The sequence below is a fragment of the Scardinius erythrophthalmus genome (assembly GCF_964197995.2).
Source record: "Scardinius erythrophthalmus genome assembly, chromosome: 7".
Lineage (NCBI taxonomy): Eukaryota > Metazoa > Chordata > Actinopteri > Cypriniformes > Leuciscidae > Scardinius > Scardinius erythrophthalmus.
In genome coordinates, this window is record NC_138227.1 from 44447868 (window position 1) to 44470732 (window position 22865).

Sequence of the window (22865 nt, forward strand, 5' to 3'; positions counted from 1 at the left end):
ACACGACTAGCTGACACATTCTCTGACTGTTTTCATCGACTGCAGCAGATTTTAAACACCGACTTTGAACACAGACTGAACGCGCTGAACACGCGTTTGGGCATGATCAGTCATAAGTATCAAATTACATTCATAACCGGCCTTTAAGTGTGTCCCCGGCTTTATGCAGTTATTAATGCAGTTATTAATGCGTTCATTCACTGGATTAAAATACTGTACACATCACCCAGGGCCACCATCACCACTAACAGAATCACTTCACAGAGTTTCACACTGCATCAGGGCACCAGACAGGGATGCCCACTCTCGCCTTCCCTCTTCGCAATTTTCATTGAACCACTCGCAGCAGCAATAAGACAAAACACCATAATCAAAGGAATTCAGGTAGACAACGCACAACACAAAATCAGTTTATATGCAGATGATCTTTTACTTTATTTACAGAACCCACGAGTATCACTTCAAGAAACTTTCAACATTATTAGCAGATTCTCCCTTGTCTCACATTACACTATCAACTGGAACAAGTCAATTTTACTACCACTTTCAGATGATGCATGGGATTCTGGAGCTCAGGACACATCCCTCCACCTTCACACAGGCAACATCAAGTACCTAGGGATTCAGATTTCCCCCAGGCTGTCAGAGCTTTTCACCCTCAACTATACTCCACTCCTAAAGAAGGAAGCAAACATCAGCCTTTGAAGACACCTGGTCCCCATTTTTGACATTTCTTAATACCACACAAACATAACTACAAGCCGTGTACATTACCAGCTTTTGTTCTTGCAGCCATCACTTCATACATACACATAGGCATACACTTATGCATAACATGTTTCCAAACCCTTTTTCCCCTCAAACACCCTAGCCATGACCAACTAATATAAATCTTAGATTAACAAATAAAATTTGCTTAAGATCATTCTACTTAATCAATAATAATATGTTGTTGTGTTTGTCAACTGTCTTGTCCCTCTGTTGTCTGTCTATCACCTTGTCATGTCTTTTATGTTACGTGTTACACTCTGTTCGTGGTGTTATAATCCCCCCTCCCCTCATGTACCCAGGGTCTCACTAAACTGGTTGAATGGTTACGCACTGTATATAAATCTGTCGTCAGTATTGTAATATATTGTGTATATAATTTGCTTTATTAAACAATAAAGTTGTCCTCCGAAGAGGGGGGGTGGTGGTGGGCAAAAAAAAAAAAAAAAAAATTAATGCAGTTATTAGAGAGAGATGTTGCAATAATGAGACAGAAAAGCATGTGCGTCAATATTATTATTTATTTATTAATTCAATTCGTTATAATTAATTTGTTCATTCTTTTTTATATTATTGACAGATGACAGTAGACTAGCCAAATAAATGAAACACAAAGCCCTTTTAACAAGTAGGCCTATCAATAATTATTTATTTGTTATATTATCTGCAATAATAATCCGTGCTGCAGGATTATCCATTTATTTAGCCTATATTCAGTTTAATTTTCTATTGATTATAGATAGGACTATATACTTTATTTATTCAAATTAAACTGCATGTTTCCATTGATTGTGAAGCTAGACATTGAAAATTCCAGATCAAGAGCATGCGGCTAAATGTTTTTTCTTGTTATGAATTGTATTTTCCGTTATTACCGTTAACTACGCGAAGTGATATGGAACTGTAATGCAGCCAAGACCTGCCTGGAACTACTATAGCCGTGCGTTTCCCTGAAAATAATGCACACCTTAGAACGTTCGTAAACCAATCAGATTCAAGCATTCAACGGCCCTGTAGTATAAATAGTAATAGTATTCAGTGAATATGAATATGAATAGTATATGAATAACATTCTGATGAATATGAATAGTAGTTCAAATATTATTGCAGGTGTGGCGAATAATACCAGAGAATGTCTAATAAGGCGAGAAGTTTCACTCTCAGTACACTTCAGTGCAGTTCCATTCTGATTCCATATGAGGGCGCTCACAGGACGAGTGCAGAATGAATGGAGGTCTATGGCGATATACCCATCAAATTTTGCCACAATTCGGCACGGTGACCCCAGGGCCCACCCCGATCGACATACCAAAAGCACAGGGCTCTAGAGCAAAGGTGAAAAATTTCAGCCGCTATTGGGGATGCGAAAGTGGACTGACTTTGGTGGCAGCGATATCTCTGGAACATTTCTCATTTGCAAATGCCTTTGCATTTATTTAAAATGGAAAAATGTATTTATTTATTTAAAACCTTTTCAAAAAGTAATTAATATGTCGGTAACAGGGTTGACCAAACACACACATTTACATTGGTTATATGAAAAAAATTAAAATAAAAATATGGCACGGCACATTTTCCTGGGAGGTAAGGATCTACTTCATCCAAAAAGGGGCTTAAAGATTTTCAAAACATTGAAAATCAAACATTAAAAGTGGGAAATGGCACGTTTTCGTATAATGACCCAGTTACATTTTCCAAGTTTTGATTTTAGATTGGGAGAGAAATCTGATTAATCATCTGTCCACTGTGGACCTCATGCATCAATGGCTACATTTCAGCTACAATTCATACTTAAACTGTGATTATTGTTTTCGAAAATACTTAATCTGCAGTGAATTTTTTTTTTACTGTAATTAAATGTATTTATTATTAGAATGTAATGTGATTATAATGTATGTGACTTGTAATGCATTACTTAACTCGTAACATCAAAAAGTGATCTGATTTCGTAATGTACGTTGTTGTCATGCGTTTCTTTACTCGTAACATCAAAAGTGATCTTATGTAATGCATGGTACTTGTAATATATTACTTTACTTATAAATGAGTTATAAATGAGAAGAGTTGTAAATGAGAGATAACTTCTTAATGAGTTTGTCTTATATAAAAGCCCTTAAAGTGATGAAAAAGAACAATGCAATAAATAGTGTTTGCATTAAAGAAGAATATGATTTACAAAACAAAAACACAACCAAGCCCCTTTAACCTTTCAATCTTTTTTGTTTCTTGTTGTATTTGTATTTCTTTTATGCACCTGTTCTGTATATTTTAATGCAAAGATGTAATGATATTGCCATGCCGTTTGTACATTACAAAAAAAAAACCTATTAGAGATAACGTTTTTTTACCATCTACAATATTTTTGCACACATCGAAAGGGCAATATATATATGTTACACAGGTTTTTAAAAACAATTTAACGCGACTCATCAATAAAATATTGTCATTTTTAAAGACACTTGAAAATTACCAATGAGAATGCCTCATCACTTTTTTTTTTTAAATGCGGGACTATATATTGTCATGTTTCACAGGTCCCTTTCGTCAGAAATTCTACCAAGTATCTCTGCGACAATTTCATCTTTGGACATCTGTGCATCTCTCTGGACAGTTTCATCTCTGTGACCAAACATCTCTGGACAATTTCATCTCTGCGACCAATACATTTACCTTACTTAATTCAAAAATACAATTTAATTATCAATTTAACTTTACATTAATTATTGTTTTTTTTCCCCTCATCATCCAACATCTCAGTAAGTATATCCATCACCCGGTGTATTTTAATAATGTTTAATTGTAGTTATATTTTAATATGCAATTATCGGCCTGTAATAATTTTTACCGTTATAGATACTTAAAACTAAGTTCACAATTCTTGCATGAGCATGCTTTTCTTTCGGAAAAACTATTTGCAATGTTATAGGCCTAATACAATTTGGACGAAAGTCTTTGTTGCCGAATGAAGAATTAAAAATTAAAGGCTATAGGCACTTGCATAAATACATCAAAGCGAGTTTGAGCACTTGCGCATAGTTGCATTGAATATATTAATATATATATATATATATTAATAACTCGTGCTATCCAAGTTATTTGTTTTTTCTGTCATCCTTTAGCTAGCGTGAAGTTGATCATGCTATTAAAGCAAATGGTTTTAAAACATTCGAGCGCGAAAAGACACACACATGTCCTGACAGTCACGCGCACCAGTAATGGGCAGTCGGCAACGCAGGTCTCAAAGGGACAGCACCCAATATAGCTGTCTCACTCGAGGTCAATCAAATAACAATGGGAAGAGAGAAAAATACTCACTGCTCCTAACTAAAGAACCTTTGTAGCTTTAATAAGGATTCATTTATATCTAATTTATAAATTATGCAGTGCAGAGTGTTTTACGCTCTATTCAATTTCTTTGTATTTCCCATATTTATCAAGACATCAGTAGCTGTATTAGTATCAGTGATACTGGCCTTCATTTATATAAAAAAATGTCATTAAACAAGTATTTAAAATATAATGTCTTTATTTGGTTATTTTATGTTGTTTCTACATTAAAAGGATAGTTCACTTTGAAATTAAATTTTGGTATGTTTTAGCTTACCTCAAGGGCATCCAAGATGTAGGTGTCTTTTTTTCCGCAGTAGTTTCAATTTTGATATGTTTAGGTCAAACCGTTCTTGTCTGACAGTCATATAATGCAGGTCTACGGTCACTGTCTCAAAACACAAGCACAGAGTCCAAATTAAAACAATTCCCCATCGTCCAAATGAAACAATTCCCCATCATAAGTACACATTGATGGCCTAAGACACGAAACGAGCGGTTTGTGTGAGAAAATGAACAGTATTTATATCGTTGTTATCTCTTGAAAACAGCACACGTCCAAATGATCTGACGGCGCGGGCGGGTATAGATATATACACTAGATGTCGCCTTGGCTACTGCAGTTCATTGGAACGAAACCGTAGCCAAGCGACATCTAGTGTATATATCTATACCCGCCCGCGCCGTCAGATCATTTGGACGTGTGCTGTTTTCAAGAGATAACAACGATATAAATACTGTTCGTTTTCTCACACAAACCGCTCGTTTCGTGTCTTAGGCCATCAGTGTGTACTTATGATGGGGAATTGTTTCATTTGGACGATGGGGAATTGTTTTAATTTGGACTTTGTGCATGCTCTTTGAGACAGTGACCACAGACCTGCATTAAATGACTGACAGACAAGAACGGTTTGACCTAAAAATATCCAAATTGAAACTACTGCGGAAACAAAGACACCTACATCTTGGATGCCCTTGAGGTAAGCTAAAACATACCAAAATTTATTTTCAAAGTGAACTATCCCTTTAATCTGGAGATTAAATGTGAAGTTATTGAATGATAAAATATAGTAAAAACGTTTAGAAACTTGGGTAACACTGTATAATAACGTTCAGTTGTAAGTCATTTATAAGTGGTTAGTTAATGATGAATTAATCATTTACAAAACATTCATAAATTATTAGCAAGTGATATACTAACATTTTTTGTATGTTTTGCTCACATCAGGTGCACAGTGGTTAAAGACTCATGTGTTTCAGAGAAGACAGCTGTCTATACCCTCACCAGTCAGCACTTACACTGCACTACACACTACACTACGCACTACAGTGTTCAACACCTGTTATAGATGTGTAAATGCATGAATAAATAATTTACAACACTTTATGCATCCCCTAATCTAAAGTGTAAATTATTCATCACTTGTAAATGTGTTACACTTACCTGTTACAAATGATCTTCATGTGTATTCAAGGCATTTACAACACTTTCTGCACCCTCTAATAGCTACATACATACAAAAAAAAAATAACATTATTTATTGAACATGTATGAAACGCATATTCATGTTTTGTAAATGATTAGTTAATCATTAACTAACCACTTATAAATGACTTAAAACTGAACGTTATTATACAGTGTTACTGAAACTTGAGTGTTTATGATTGTGATCAATCGCAATTAATCAGAACAAAAGTGTAATTAATCTAGTTAATTTTTTGGATCGATTGACTGCACAATTAATACGTTTAATCAACCTAATATCATTGCTTTTGTTTTGCATTAAAGTTATGTTACAGTTTGCGTTGCATGCTGAGGTGAAGGAGTACCTGGAGCGTGGAGTTTACCGAGAGAACGCCGACAACGGACGCAAGAGAATTGTCAGGCGTTCTGCTAAGAAGATCATTGTGCAGGGGAAGTAGAAAAAAATATCATTGCCTTTTAATGTGTTATGTATTCTGTGATTTACAGTATCCGCTATGTTTGCTTATGATAAAACAACTAATTTTACATAATATTTTCTTCAATAAATAACATGATTTAAATACTGTGTGTTGCGTTCCCTCACATTACCTCTTTATGTCTCTAATACAGATGGACATCTTTATTACAAGACTGTAGACGGATCAAACCGTCTAGTTGTCATGGATGAGCAACAAAAGGAACGAGTCCTTCGGGACTGCCATGACAGCCCAGCTACAGGTGGGCATCAGGGAAGAACCAGGACATGCAATAAGATTGCAAGCGCATACTATTGGCAAGGCATCTTTTCGGACGTCACGAAGTGGGTAAGATAATTGTAGACTCAAATTCCCGAACCACAAGATGGTTTCATACAGCCCCTCAAGTGTAAAAATAATTAACTCATGGGTACGTTATGTAGAGGCCACAACATATTATATTGAGGCCACAAGATAATATTCTATTAAATACTTAATGGTGTTAAGTCGTGTCCTCAAGATCCTATGTTGAGTTTGAGACCCCTGATGTAGTTGTACAAAGTAATGTGTTTCTGTTGTTTGTGATGTTACAAACACGAAACACCTACAATTTTTTTTTTTTTAGATTGCCCAATGTCCACAGTGTCAGCGTAATGATGCTATTAAAACAGTGGCTCCAGTGTTGCACCATATCAAGGTCACTAAAGCCTGGACTGTAATAGGAATGTATTTGATGGGACCATTTCCAACCAGTCCTCAGGGGAACATTTATGTCCTCACAATGACTGACCTCTTCACCAAATGGGTTTTCGCCAAATCCCTGAAGTGTAAGACCGCAGTTGAGGTGGCTAAAGGGGTCTTACAAGCATTTAATGCATATGGACTAGTTGAAAGAATAATCACAGACCAGGAGAGAGTTTGTGAACCAGGTTATTATTATTTAGTTAAGAAGATTTTATAAAAATTTTTGGCTATATGTTATAAGAATCTACCATGTCTTGCATACCTTTTTGATAACAACTAAATGAGGACATATTTAAGGAATTGGGTGTGAAGCAGTGTGTCACGTCAGCTTACCACCCTCAGTCAAATGGACAGGATGAGAGGACTAATCAGACTATAAAGAGGTCATTGTCAAAGTACTGACGAAAAACTGGAGGATGTGATGCATGCCATCAACACCTCAAAAGCAGGTGATTGGGACTGCTTAAAAAAGAATTGATTATATGCAATTGATTATGTAAATGTAATTTGTTGAAACACTTTTTTTTAGGGCTCTACAAAGTATACACCATTCTTTTTGATGTTTCACCGGCACCCAATCACGCCAGAGGTTCTAAGCACAAAGGTAGTATCTGAGACAGATTGCTTTGTAGCAGAGGATCCGAATATTGTAAAGGACACACGGATAGTAGAGGTGACAGCAGTACAGGCAAAGGTAATTGTCTGTAGTATGAACTATAATTAAGTAATAATTCACATTATTTAAGGTCCCCTATTATGCAAAATTCACTTTTGCATGCTGTTTGGATATAAATGTGTGTTGGCAGTGTGTGTACACAACCAGCCAATAGTGATAAAAATCCACTCACTCCTTTTTTATTAATCCCCATTAATCATCAGCAGTGTCTCCCAATGACCTGTTTAAACATGCTGTAAAAAATGATCTGTTGGGCATTTTGAGCTAAAACTTCACATACACACTCTGGGGACATCAGAGACTTATTTTACATCTTGTGAAAAGGGGCATAATACGGGACCTTTAAGGTATTCTATTAAGTCTGTTTATTATACATTATTTTCATAAGGTGCGGGATAACATTGAAAAAGCACAGGGGAAGCAAAAGGCGGAGTACGAGTCCCGGAAAAGAAAAAATGTGAAATCATTTCACATCCACGAAGGAGAGGAGGTACTCAAAGCAAGCAAAAGAAAAGAGGGACGCAAAGGTGGACGTTTGTAGTCGAAGACATTACCGGAAAAGGGGTTGCTACACTTGCAGACAAATCAGGCAACATTCTCCGCCAGAAAACCAATGTGTCCCAACTCAAACCATTCCTGCGGCGTGACATTAACCTGAATGGTGAGAAAGGCAGTACATTACAGTAGATGGTCCACTTTTTGAAGTAAATGTTTATGGCAAATTTAAAATATTACGTATACAACCTTTTTCTGTGAATATTCATGATGACCATGATTCTTACTGCCTGAAGACAGACATGGCAGGAGGTGATGCATCACGCACAGGTATGCTTTATTTGATTTGCTTTTAAAAAAGTTGAATAAGTAACTTTGACAAAAGATTTGTGACTGATCCAAACGTGTTTACAGAAATTGAAAAAAAAAAACAGTTTTCAGTGGATCGCTTTCACATCTTGGAGCTAGAAGAGGTAAGATGTCAAATAAATGGAAGTCTGTTATATAATATATAATATTATATATGTAAGACAATTACAAAGCATTTTTTTTTCTAGGAAATGTATATGAGAATTTTGAGTGAGGAAACCGACAGAAAGCAGCCACTCATTCAGCTTCCGAGATGCCAGGCCACAGTTGAAGATTTCGAGACACTGTGTCCACAGAAGAAAAGTTTCCCATGGCTGAATGATGACGTTAGAATTTTAATTTGCGAGTCTCTATTTGCCCCAATGGAATAAATGCTTTGTGGGATCTCCATATCTCAGCTCTGGAAGGCTCTAGAGCCTCCAATCATGCATTCATGTCTGTCTCAGCACCCTCTAACAGAATCCAAGATTTCAAGAATATCCAAGAAACTTTATTTTTCGACCCAAAATATATATAAGGGGGTACTATATCAAATATATTATCTGGATCTTAAAAGGATGTTCCCATCATGTTAGAACATAACTGCATTTGAAAATGGAGGTACACCTTATAGTTTTTTTGGGTCGAAAAATAAAGTTTCTCGGATATTCTCGAAACCGTGGATTCTGTTAGAGGCTGCTGAGACATAGACATGAATGCATGATTGGAGAAATTTTGGGACTCAGGCGAGCCCTCCATATGCGTCCAATGGCAGCTTATTTGTATGGTAATTTGTACAAGAACCTCCTATATGTAGGCTACTTCTTATATTATTCAACAACATTTTATTGAAATCTACTATTTATTTTAGATTCTTGACACAAGGATTGCACAGCTCTGTAAAGCACATGGTGGAACTGCTTTACAGGTGCACACGTTCGTTCTCTGGTGGCGATCCTTCACTATCAAGAAATGTGGATGACAGTCACATTTCTTGTCTGAAGGTAATTGAAAATCTATCAAATAAATTTCAGGGGCAGGGGACACATTTACTTACTTATTTACTTACAAATATTTTAAAGGACCTTGATGAGAATGACACAGTCCTTATTCCAAGAATTGTTGGTGGAGAGCCCTGAAAAGGGAAACCACTTCATTTTGTGGGTATGTGTGGATAAAAAAAATACATTTGTACTCAACAGTTGTTACTCTGGTTAAAGCGGTTTCTGTTTATGTTGTAAAGGTCTTGGATGGTTTGCTGAATCGTATTCGAGTTTACGACCCCACTGGCAACTACAAGTCAATTTCTGCGATGGACCTGGCTATACTATGGTATTATGTGCTTTGTAAATGTCAAAATTGTTATCTTTATTTACTAATGTACATTTATTAATTTCTTTTTTCTTTTGTACAAAAGCAATGCCTTCCGAAATACTTGGGACTTGGGAAAATGGACTGTTGAGTACCCAGAACAGAGGAGGCTGGCTGACTCTAACAACTGTGGGGTTTTGGTTTGTACAGTAAGTTAAATAAATGCTTTTATTTATTTATTTTATTTTATTTTATTTTTATCTACATTACTTTAACAACTGTGTTTATTGCATTAGATGGCAGAAATGGAGGTGAGGGACAAATGGACCTCTATGAAAAACGAGGTGATACAGGGAGACGATCTGTGGCATCTGAGAAGATATCACGCATCATCAATGGCAGCATATGCTGTTCAGCATATGACGTATAAAAGGTATGTGTAAAATGTGTGTCCTCATTCATATAAATCAACTTAAAAGTTTAATAAATCAAGTAGATCGATGATTTTTAAAATATAGGACAGTCGAGGAGGTGGAAAAAAAAGGAATTTGTTCTCGTCAGTGACACTGAAATTCAGGTACATAAAAGACTTTACAAAATTTAAAATGGCTAGATATTGTTTGCTATACTAAATATTCTTTTCAGGAGTTGTTCCAAGGAATTGTGAAAGGCTCACTGAAACCCACGTGGAACAAATGGTGGCAAATGAAGACTGGGAAAATGACAAAACCTAAGAGCTTTCATCCAGCCTTGTCAGCACATGTTGAGGAACTTCTAGGACACATCGACAACATTGTGTTTGAGCAAAAGAAGGACAAAAATCTTGAACATATCAACCTTTTAATGTGTGAATTGATTCCTGAGGTAAGCATTTCATGGGATCGTGTTGGTACAAATAAGTACTTGAATTTTTTATATCAGCAAAAAAACACATAATTTTCTCACCCTGGTATCATTTGATAATATGCTGGGAGAAACTGATGGCTGACTTTTATATGTTTTGGTGAACTAACTCATTAAACTAACTCATTAAGTAATTACTTTTTTTTATCTTGTGTTGTACAGATCAGCCTTATAACACTGAGACGAACGGAAGGTTTCAGTCACTTTTGGGCTGATATATCTTATCTTGTGGAGTGTGTCATTAAAATAGCCTTTTAATGTCACAACATCCCAGGTTCAATGAGCTAACTGCGTCTGCTGCGTTGCACCTTTGGGCTTGCATACCAAAGCAATAACAGTGAGTGATGTTCCATAGCACTAAAGACTGTGCAAGTGTACAGTTGCACACAACGTGTTGCAGCATGTTTGTGTGTTTTTGCAGAGTTCCCTCAAGCCAGTCCATGACACCCAGGTTCAACGAGCTAACTACATTCTGCTGCGTTGCACCTTTGGGCTTGCATACCAAAGAAAAAACAGTGAGTGATGTTCCACAGCACTAAAGACTGTGCAAGTGTACAGTTGCACATGACGTGTTGCAGCATGTTTGTGTGTTTTGCAGAGTTCCCTCAAGCCAGTCCATGACACCTAGTCCAGCCTCCTCACCTACCAGGTCACGACCGCACCATCTAAAGGGGAAATTGACTGACTGCATCATCTAGGCCTTAGGATGGTTCCACAAAGAATTGACTGCACATACAACATGAATTTACTTCAAACTAAAGATTTGACTTTTCATACAGCAAAAGACACTGCATCTATTTGTGTCTCATTAGCTCTCAAAAAACTTTAACCTTACAGTTCATTAAATATTTTAACACAGCTAACTCAACATTAATTGTTTTTAAATCTTCACAATGTATAGCCAGAGGACTATCACAAAAGTGTTTAGGAAAGTTAAGACATACTAGAGTATGTTTGTTTAAAGCTGCTTTGTATTGTTGTGTATTTGAAAAAGCTCTATAAATATCCTAAAACGATGTGCATTTTTCTTGTAGTTTTGTGTTAATAAAAATGTAATATTACATTTCATAATTCCGTTGAATTCATTATGTATTGTATTGTGTAATTTAATTACATTTTTATATCACTAATTCTAATCTTCTAATTCTCTAATTTTATTACATTAAATGTTATTGTGTTGTATGATGGTCTGTATTAAGAATTAATTATAACATAAATCATATGCATTAGTACACAAATGACATGCTTGTAATAAAAAAAGCATATTATGCCCTATTGCTTAATAACAAATAACTTTGTCACAAAACATACTTAAAAAATTGTATTTCTTTCAAATAAAAGATTATTATATGAATTAAGGGGTTTGATTAATTACATTAAGATTGTGATTCCATAATTTTATTATACTGTTCTTTTGTCAAGGCTAGACAACCAAGTAATATTTATACCCACAAAACATAGCTAGCATTCTGTAATTTATTTAAATGTCTAAACTGTTAATAAGAAAAATAGTAATATACAAAAATAAACATTATTTTATGGATCTTTTAATAAATAAAAGTGTAAAAAATAATGACATAATTATAATTGCATTACGAATTGCTATGAATACGGTAAGGCAGTATCAATGCAGTATAAGCTCAGGTAAAGCTCATAGCACAATCGGATTGCTTGGGTCCTACGCCCGGACTCATCACACCGAAGTGACCGGATAATTCACCACACCGGCGCAGGCGTGACCTTTCAACGTGATGACGTAGTTCCCTGTCCGTTTGTTGATCAGCTCAATCCGAACTATTGAAGGTAAAAAGTCTATAAATTATTATTATTATTTTTTTTAAATGACCTTTTTTTTTATCTAGTTTCGCTAGATAACAACCTCTTCTTCAGCTGTGATCGCGTACAGCCCATTTAAGCACTTAAAAGACTTTTGAAACTGCATTGATTTGGACTTAACAACGATGGTGACCAATGAAGTCCATTGTTAGAAGAAAAATACAGAAATGTTTTCCTCAAAAAACATAATTTCTCTCCCACTGAGGATAGAAACACATGGATATCTTGGATGGCATTGGGGTGAGTAAATTATTAGGAAATGTTCATTTTGGGGTGAACTAATCCTTTAACAAGTGCATTTATAATGTACAGTACCAGTAATGTTTAGTTCTTCAATTTGATGTTTTAAAAAATAGGAAAGTGGTCACAAGTATAAGCCCTGGAGTAGAGCAGGAGTAAAATTTAAACGTCTAACTTCTTTCTTTCTTTTTTCTTTCAAAGATAAGATTATCACTCTTAAAGCAGAGATCACCTTGCTCAAAGATGAGTGTGATTTTTTGAAAAAGGAAATTAGGACTAATTCAAGGAAATTCAAGACCAATAGGACTCCATCAACTCCTCAACTTCAGAGTCCCAGCCCAGTGGGAGTTAAGAAAAAGAAGAGGGGGGGGGGGGGGTGATATAATGTGTTACTTTGTTTTTTGAGTATACTGTAGAAAAGACAATGTTTTATTAAGATGAAAAGTCTGAAATAAAAGTCAGAAATTAAATGGGATCCTTTATTGTATTTTTACTGCACTTACCCTGTAACTACACAGAACAAGGGGGTAACAAGCTCCACTTTAATTTACAGCCCGCAGGAGTTACACTTACCCTGTAACTACACAGAACAAGGGGGTAACAAGCGCCACTTTAATTTACAGCCCGCAGGACTTACACTTACCCTGTAACTACACAGAACAAGGGGGTAACAAGCTCCACTTTAATTTACAGCCCGCAGGAGTTACACTTACCCTGTAACTACACAGAACAAGGGGGTAACAAGCGCCACTTTAATTTACAGCCCGCAGGAGTTACACTTACCCTGTAACTACACAGAACAAGGGGGTAACAAGCGCCACTTTAATTTACAGCCCGCAGGAGTTACACTTACCCTGTAAATACACAGAACAAGGGGGTAACAAGCGCCACTTTAATTTACAGCCCGCAGGAGTTACACTTACCCTGTAACTACACAGAACAAGGGGGTAACAAGCGCCACTTTAATTTACAGCCCGCAGGACTTACACTTACCCTGTAACTACACAGAACAAGGGGGTAACAAGCTCCACTTTAATTTACAGCCCGCAGGAGTTACACTTACCCTGTAACTACACAGAACAAGGGGGTAACAAGCGCCACTTTAATTTACAGCCCGCAGGAGTTACACTTACCCTGTAACTACACAGAACAAGGGGGTAACAAGCTCCACTTTAATTTACAGCCCGCAGGAGTTACACTTACCCTGTAACTACACAGAACAAGGGGGTAACAAGCTCCACTTTAATTTACAGCCCGCAGGAGTTACACTTACCCTGTAACTAGAGATGCACCGATTGATCGGCTGGTGACTGGAATTGGCCGATTTTCACGTGATCGGCCGTGACCGGCGACCGGCCGGTCAGTCTGACAAATGCCGATTTTATGCCTGTCAAATGCACTCGGGCGCCGCATAATTAACATCGCGCAACATCAGCATCACACGTGCACACGGAGCACATGCAGAAAACCTCGTGAATTACGTCCGTTCAGACCGCAAGCGCGTATTTTTTTTCGGCGTGCATGTTAATCATTGAGTGCATTCACAACGGAAGCAAGAGCAGCGCGTGAGCGTCAAGCAGGAGCGTCGCGAGCAGTGAAGCGCGTTTCGGCGCCGAGTCAATTTGCTGCACTGCTCACGCTCAATTAAAGGGAAAGCACACTTTTGATGGAAAATAGCCTAAATAGGGTTTCACAAAAAAAGTGCCCAAAATGCACAGAATTTGCGTGTTTTAACAAGAACTGGAGTAGGCTATGTCAGAAAAGAAAACAAAGACTAATATTTATAGAAAATGTACCCATTTAAACTTGTTTTATTATTCAGTTTGTACAAGTGATTGCAATAGGCCTGTGTGTGTGTGTGTGTGCTTTGAGAAATATCTTTATACTGCAAGGCTATATTTATTTTATTTTGTATTTATATATTATTTTATTGCCATTCCCTGTTTTCATACAGACGTTTCGTTTGCTAAATACATATATAGGCTATATAAAATTATTGGATATTGAATGTGAAAAGGAAATGGTTTTTCCACAACACTGCACTTTAGATGTGTGTGAACTATGCAAATTGTAAAATGTTCTATTACAGAAATGATATAAAATAAATATTTGTGTGTGCTGTAAAGTGGTTAGAAAAAATGAAATCGGAATCGGCCAAAATCGGTATCGGCAGGTCAAACTTAATGAAAAATCGGAAATCGGAATCGGCCCAGAAAATTGTAATCGGTGCATCTCTACCTGTAACTACACAGAACAAGGGGGTAACAAGCTCCACTTTAATTTACAGCCCGCAGGAGTAACACTTACCCTGTAACTACACAGAACAAGGGGGTAACAAGCGCCACTTTAATTTACAGCCCGCAGGAGTAACACTTACCCTGTAACTACACAGAACAAGGGGGTAACAAGCGCCACTTTAATTTACAGCCCGCAGGAGTTACACTTACCCTGTAACTACACAGAACAAGGGGGTAACAAGCGCCACTTTAATTTACAGCCCGCAGGAGTTACACTTACCCTGTAACTACACAGAACAAGGGGGTAACAAGCTCCACTTTAATTTACAGCCCGCAGGAGTTACACTTACCCTGTAACTACACAGAACAAGGGGGTAACAAGCGCCACTTTATTTACAGCCCGCAGGAGTTACACTTACCCTGTAACTACACAGAACAAGGGGGTAACAAGCTCCACTTTAATTTACAGCCCGCAGGAGTTACACTTACCCTGTAACTACACAGAACAAGGGGGTAACAAGCTCCACTTTAATTTACAGCCCGCAGGAGTTACACTTACCCTGTAAATACACAGAACAAGGGGGTAACAAGCGCCACTTTAATTTACAGCCCGCAGGAGTTACACTTACCCTGTAACTACACAGAACAAGGGGTAACAAGCGCCACTTTAATTTACAGCCCGCAGGAGTTACACTTACCCTGTAACTACACAGAACAAGGGGGTAACAAGCTCCACTTTAATTTACAGCCCGCAGGAGTTACACTTACCCTGTAACTACACAGAACAAGGGGGTAACAAGCGCCACTTTAATTTACAGCCCGCAGGAGTTACACTTACCCTGTAACTACACAGAACAAGGGGGTAACAAGCTCCACTTTAATTTACAGCCCGCAGGAGTTACACTTACCCTGTAACTACACAGAACAAGGGGGTAACAAGCGCCACTTTAATTTACAGCCCGCAGGAGTAACACTTACCCTGTAACTACACAGAACAAGGGGGTAACAAGCGCCACTTTAATTTACAGCCCGCAGGAGTTACACTTACCCTGTAAATACACAGAACAAGGGGGTAACAAGCTCCACTTTAATTTACAGCCCGCAGGAGTTACACTTACCCTGTAACTACACAGAACAAGGGGGTAACAAGCTCCACTTTAATTTACAGCCCGCAGGAGTTACTCTTACCCTGTAACTACACAGAACAAGGGGGTAACAAGCGCCACTTTAATTTACAGCCCGCAGGAGTTACACGTACCCTGTAACTACACAGAACAAGGGGGTAACAAGCACCACTTTAATTTACAGCCCGCATGAGTTACACTTACCCTGTAACTACACAGAACAAGGGGGTAACAAGCGCCACTTTAATTTACAGCCCGCAGGAGTTACACTTACCCTGTAACTACACAGAACAAGGGGGTAACAAGCGCCACTTTAATTTACAGCCCGCAGGAGTAACACTTACCCTGTAACTACACAGAACAAGGGGGTAACAAGCGCCACTTTAATTTACAGCCCGCAGGAGTTACACTTACCCTGTAACTACACAGAACAAGGGGGTAACAAGCGCCACTTTAATTTACAGCCCGCAGGAGTTACACTTACCCACAGAACAAGGGGGTAACAAGCTCCACTTTAATTTACAGCCCGCAGGAGTTACACTTACCCTGTAACTACACAGAACAAGGGGGTAACAAGCGCCACTTTAATTTACAGCCCGCAGGAGTTACACTTACCCTGTAACTACACAGAACAAGGGGGTAACAAGCGCCACTTTAATTTACAGCCCGCAGGAGTTACACTTACCCTGTAACTACACAGAACAAGGGGGTAACAAGCGCCACTTTAATTTACAGCCCGCAGGAGTAACACTTACCCTGTAACTACACAGAACAAGGGGGTAACAAGCACCACTTTAATTTACAGCCCGCAGGAGTTACACTTACCCTGTAACTACACAGAACAAGGGGGTAACAAGCGCCACTTTAATTTACAGCCCGCAGGAGTTACACTTACCCTGTAACTACACAGAACAAGGGGGTAACAAGCTCCACTTTAATTTACAGCCCGCAGGAGTAACACTTACCCTGTAACTACACAGAACAAGGGGGTAACAAGCTCCACTTTAATTTACAGCCCGCAGGAGTAACACTTACCCTGTAACTACACAGAACAAGGGGGTAACAAGCTCCACTTTAATTTACAGCCCGCAGGAGTTACACTTACCCTGTAACTACACAGAACAAGGGGGTAACAAGCGGCACTTTAATTTACAGCCCGCAGGAGTTACACTTACCCTGTAACTACACAGAACAAGGGGGTAACAAGCGGCACTTTAATTTACAGCCCGCAGGAGTTACACTTACCCTGTAACTACACAGAACAAGGGGGTAACAAGCGCCACTTTAATTTACAGCCCGCAGGAGTTACACTTACCCTGTAAATACACAGAACAAGGGGGTAACAAGCGCCACTTTAATTTACAGCCCGCAGGAGTTACACTTACCCTATAACTACACAGAACAAGGGGGTAACAAGCTCCACTTTGATTTACAGCCCGCAGGAGTTACACTTACCCTGTAAATACACAGAACAAGGGGGTAACAAGCTCCACTTTGATTTACAGCCCGCAGGAGTTACACTTACCCTGTAACTACACAGAACAAGGGGGTAACAAGCTCCACTTTGATTTACAGCCCGCAGGAGTTACACTTACCCTGTAACTACACAGAACAAGGGGGTAACAAGCTCCACTTTAATTTACAGCCCGCAGGAGTTACACTTACCCTGTAACTACACAGAACAAGGGGGTAACAAGCGCCACTTTAATTTACAGCCCGCAGGAGTTACACTTACCCTGTAACTACACAGAACAAGGGGGTAACAAGCTCCACTTTGATTTACAGCCCGCAGGAGTTACACTTACCCTGTAACTACACAGAACAAGGGGGTAACAAGCGCCACTTTAATTTACAGCCCGCAGGAGTTACACTTACCCTGTAACTACACAGAACAAGGGGGTAACAAGCTCCACTTTAATTTACAGCCCGCAGGAGTAACACTTACCCTGTAACTACACAGAACAAGGGGGTAACAAGCGCCACTTTAATTTACAGCCCTCTGGAGTAACACTTACCCTGTAACTACACAGAACAAGGGGGTAACAAGCGCCACTTTAATTTACAGCCCGCAGGAGTTACACTTACCCTGTAAATACACAGAACAAGGGGGTAACAAGCGCCACTTTAATTTACAGCCCGCAGGAGTTACACTTACCCTGTAACTACACAGAACAAGGGGGTAACAAGCGCCACTTTAATTTACAGCCGCAGGAGTTACACTTACCCTGTAACTACACAGAACAAGGGGGTAACAAGCTCCACTTTAATTTACAGCCCGCAGGAGTAACACTTACCCTGTAACTACACAGAACAAGGGGGTAACAAGCGCCACTTTAATTTACAGCCCGCAGGAGTTACACTTACCCTGTAAATACACAGAACAAGGGGGTAACAAGCTCCACTTTAATTTACAGCCCGCAGGAGTTACACTTACCCTGTAAATACACAGAACAAGGGGGTAACAAGCTCCACTTTAATTTACAGCCCGCAGGAGTTACACTTACCCTGTAAATACACAGAACAAGGGGGTAACAAGCTCCACTTTAATTTACAGCCCGCAGGAGTTACACTTAGAGTTACACTTACCCTGTAACTACACAGAACAAGGGGGTAACAAGCGCCACTTTAATTTACAGCCCGCAGGAGTTACACTTACCCTGTAAATACACAGTTGAAACGGGTAACAAACACTACTTACTATGTAACAATACGAAACAACACTATTTGCACAGTAATTACAGAGAAAGGAACTCTTATTAAAAAAACAAATCAAAAAAAACTTTTAATTACACAGTATATTTGCCCTGACATTTAAGTATCATTGCAATACAATGTGATAAGGTAAGTAAGTACTACATGGTACGTTCTAAATTAAAATCATAGCAGAAACAATTTTTTTTGGCTTAACCCAGATAGCACACGTACGTCTGGCTGACATCGGCCCAACATCGAGCGTCGGCCTCCCTCCCTATAACATCGCAAAGGCGTCGGCCAGGCATAGGCAGATCTCTGTCACAGTCAGTGCTCTATTTCCCAGCTCCCTTTCGTCGGGTTTAGGTCGGCCCACTATACGGGAGGCCGATGTCGCGTTTATGTTTGCGCAGGGTCCAAATAATGAAATGTGTTTTAAAATGAACCATTTTGATAAATTATGTGATAAAAATATGAGAAATGGCTGGTCTTTTTAGACATGTAGCGCGGTATGCTGCACAATTTAAACCTCTGCGTGCATCTCAGACATGCTCAGCAGTCAGCACTTTTTTTTTGTATAAATTAAATTATTAATTAAATAAAATTAAACCTTTAAAAATATGTTTGTTTGTTTTTTTACTGAAATATAAAATATACATTTTTAGACATGTATAGAGCTGTAGGCTCCGTCTCAGACATGCTCAGCACTATCGATCTGCGGCTCTCCTGTGCTGCACGCGCTGAATTAAAGTGACAGCGCATATGGTTCGTGGTCAAGACTCAAAATGAACACAGATTGACATGAAAATATAGTAATCTCACCATAAATGCATTTAATTAAATTATAGTCTACTGCTATTTTTCACAGACATCTTTTTACTTTAAGCCCGGGGTAATAGGAATTACTGGTAACACTTACCAGGAGTAGGCTTATACTTTAGCAAAAATAAAAATAACTAATGAATAATAACTAAGCCAAAAGTTTTTTTTTTTTTTTATTATTATTATTTTTGTGAGTGACTGCAGTATTGTGGGCAAAGGCCATTGCAACGAGTCATAGATCTCCAAAATCAGTTTTAAATTCATAATTTAATATTAATGAGATTTTTATTTAAGTAATGTTCTAATTCTAGATGTTTGTAAATGCTGCATGATTTTGACGTGGTTTAATCAATGGCCATGCGCGTGAATTTTCAAGTCGCTTTCAAACACTGGAGCGGCCGCGGCGCAGAGTTGCCATGGAAACGGCGCGGGACCACTGCAACTGGTAAGCAGGAAAACTCCCTCTCTCGCTGTTGTTCCCTTTCAAGGCGGTCACTTCGACATTACGTCACTGACGTATATGGGAACTCCCTTCCTCCTCATTTTCACTGAAATCTTATAGGCTAACGCCAGCTGGAGACAGCTGGCCAATTGACGCGAAACATGCAAATGCTGACCGGACCGCGGACAGTATAAATAGCATGGGCGCGGCAATAACGTCAGAATCTCTTTCTTCACGCTAGAAGTCTTATCTGAAGTCATCGTGGAAGTTGCAATAGAGGTTACTCACCATGTTTCCTCCCCGCATCCGATGGCTGCTAACTTACATGCCAGATATGTGCGGGTCCTATCGACTCGCTCTACCCTAACAAGGATCAACCGAGGCCGCACTCACGACGGCGGGCATGTGCCGGACAGTGCGCACCCTCAGGGGAATAAACCCGGGCATCAGCGGGATGAGGCCCACTGCCGCCAGCAGGCCGCTGGTGGGCCCTCTCCCGCCCTAAGACGAGTTGACGCTGCCCGTCGCCACTCCGGTCCTTTTCGCGGGCTCGCTAGAAGGACTCGACGCGAGAGGCTCTGTTGATAAGGATACTTAGCCCGCCCGGTATCTCAGCCAGGCTACTTCAAGAAAGACACCGTCTTCCACGGCGTCCTTTGGTAGTCGTGTGCAAGACGCGCGTCTAGAGAGACAAAGGCCATGGCTCCGTGTCCAAAAAGAAAAAAGGGAAGTACGGATGTTATAAGTCTCTAGCATAGAGGTCTCTAGCCGCCCCCGCTCTGACAATGGAAAGTGCACAGCCACAATCCGGTGAGTGTTGTTTACCCCTAGTCAGTCTTGACTACGGGGTTGCGCAGTCGTTACCGCTTATGCTGTTGAGGCTGGGCCTACATAACATTACATTTTGATGTGCTTACAGCTTATGTTGTCAGGCTGCCCTGTATCCTTCAGTGCAACTGGCCATGCTGATTTAACTACGTATTCACAGTTGTTGTGCAATGCCACTGACGCTGTGTTTATGTACACTGATGTGTGTGTTATGCTTATGCCACGACATTGCCCTGTATCCTTCAGTGCAACTGGCTATTTTGATTACTACGTAGTCACAGTTGTTGTGTGATTCAACTGACTCTGTGTAAAGTACACACTACACACTGTTATGTGTTTGGATTTATGCCACTATATATTGCCCTGTATTTTTCAGCGCAAATGGCTATTCTGATTACTACACAGTACGTATTCACAGTTGTTGCGCGATGCAACTGACGCTGTGTTTACGTACACACTACACACTGATACGTGTTATGAATTTTGCCGTTGTATATTGCCCTGTATCCTTCAGTGCAATGGCTATTCTGATTACTACACAGTACGTATTCGCAGTTGTTGCGCGATGCAACTGACTCTGTTATGTACACACTACACACTGCGTGTTTGGATTTATGCCACTATATATTGCCCTGTATCCTTCAGTGCAATGGCTATTCTGATTACTACACAGTACGTATTCGCAGTTGTTGCGCGATGCAACTGACTCTGTTATGTACACACTACGTGTTTGGATTTATGCCACTATATATTGCCCTGTATCCTTCAGTGCAATGGCTATTCTGATTACTACACAGTACGTATTCGCAGTTGTTGCGCGATGCAACTGACTCTGTTATGTACACACTACACACTGCGTGTTTGGATTTATGCCACTATATATTGCCCTGTATCCTTCAGTGCAATGGCTATTCTGATTACTACACAGTACGTATTGGCAGTTGTTGCCCGATGCAACCGACGCTGTGTTTACGTACACACTACACACTATATGTGTTATGATTTTGCCGTTATATATTGCCCTGTATCCTTCAGTGCAAATGGCTATTCTGATTACTACGTATTCACAGTTGTTATGCGATGCAACTGACGCTGTGTACACACTACGCACTGATATGTGTTACGATTACGCCGTTATATATTGCCCTGTTCCTTCAGTGCAACTGGCTACTCTGATTATTGTGTATTCACAGTTGTTGTGCGCTGCCACTGACGCTGTGTTATGTACATTGATATGTGTCTATGGTTTATGCCGTTATATATTGCCCTGTATCCTCAGTGCAACCGGCTATTCTGATTAACTACGTATTCACAGTCGATGTCGCTATGCTTCTGACGCTGTGTTTTGTACACATCAATGTAACTATGCTATCACGTTGCCCTGTATCCTTCAGTGCAACTAGCTTTCCTATCTAACTGTGCATAGTCACAGTCGTCGCTACGGCGACTTGCGCTGCATCTGTGTACACACTGAAGCGTTACGCTGTTATGTTGCCCTCAACGTAACTGACCATTGTGTTTGAACTGCGCATATTCATGCAGTTTCGGTCGCTTCGACTAGCGCTGCATTATACACACAGATGTTTTAAATGTGCACACTGATGTGTTATGCTGTTATGTTGCCCTCTATCCTTAAGTGCAACAACCAGCTGTCCAATCTAACTGTGCATATTCACAGTTCTATCGCTACGGCGACTACACTGCACTTATGTACAAGGATGTGTTTTTGCTATTTTGTTGCCCTGTTCCTTCAGTGCAAAACTAGCTATCCTAATCTACCGTGCATATTCACAGTTTCTGGATGTATGTATGTGCACGGATGTGTTATGCTGTAATGCTGCCCTGTTTCCTTCAGTGCAGCTAGCCATCCTGATCTAACTGTGCATCTCAGCTACGGTGACTTACGCTGCGTTATGTACATACATGGATGCGCTATTCTACGCACTTGTGTTATGCTGTCATGTTGCCCTGTATCTTAGTGCGACTAGCTATCCCAGTCGAACTGTGCATATTCACAGTCTCTGTCGACCTGCGACCTGCGCTGCATTATTGCACATGGATGTGTTCGTGCTGCGGTGTTGCCCCGTATCCTTCAGTGCCTATACTGAGCTACTGCGTATAGTTGGCGCTAC

At 39.5% G+C, this 22865-nt stretch overlaps 2 protein-coding genes across 17 annotated transcripts in view; one reads left to right on the plus strand and one right to left on the minus strand.

Annotated features, from left to right (window-relative positions):
• The window catches only part of LOC308693633 (P2X purinoceptor 4a-like), a 54041-nt gene that overhangs the window by 25408 nt on the left and 5768 nt on the right, over positions 1 to 22865 (minus strand). The window lies entirely within an intron of this gene.
• LOC308693634 (uncharacterized protein) lies at positions 4823 to 11865 on the plus strand. 16 transcript variants are annotated; one of them, XM_081370701.1, is made up of 19 exons: positions 4823 to 5075; positions 5885 to 6384; positions 6662 to 6965; positions 7078 to 7229; positions 7310 to 7474; positions 7845 to 8117; positions 8248 to 8281; positions 8366 to 8424; positions 8509 to 8646; positions 9171 to 9303; positions 9382 to 9463; positions 9543 to 9631; positions 9717 to 9819; positions 9907 to 10043; positions 10129 to 10187; positions 10256 to 10474; positions 10676 to 10850; positions 10935 to 11028; positions 11112 to 11865. In XM_081370701.1, the coding sequence occupies exons 11-15, from the start codon at positions 9389 to 9391 to the stop codon at positions 10172 to 10174; spliced, it is 450 nt and encodes a 149-aa protein (XP_081226827.1). In that variant the 5' UTR covers positions 4823 to 5075; positions 5885 to 6384; positions 6662 to 6965; positions 7078 to 7229; positions 7310 to 7474; positions 7845 to 8117; positions 8248 to 8281; positions 8366 to 8424; positions 8509 to 8646; positions 9171 to 9303; positions 9382 to 9388; the 3' UTR covers positions 10175 to 10187; positions 10256 to 10474; positions 10676 to 10850; positions 10935 to 11028; positions 11112 to 11865. The 16 variants fall into 16 exon arrangements, with proteins under 16 accessions (XP_081226827.1, XP_081226824.1, XP_081226832.1 ...); XM_081370706.1 differs by having other exon boundaries at positions 4839 to 5075; positions 5885 to 6014; positions 6191 to 6384; positions 6662 to 7229; positions 8252 to 8281; XM_081370705.1 differs by having other exon boundaries at positions 4856 to 5075; positions 5885 to 6014; positions 6191 to 6384; positions 6662 to 7229; positions 8509 to 9086.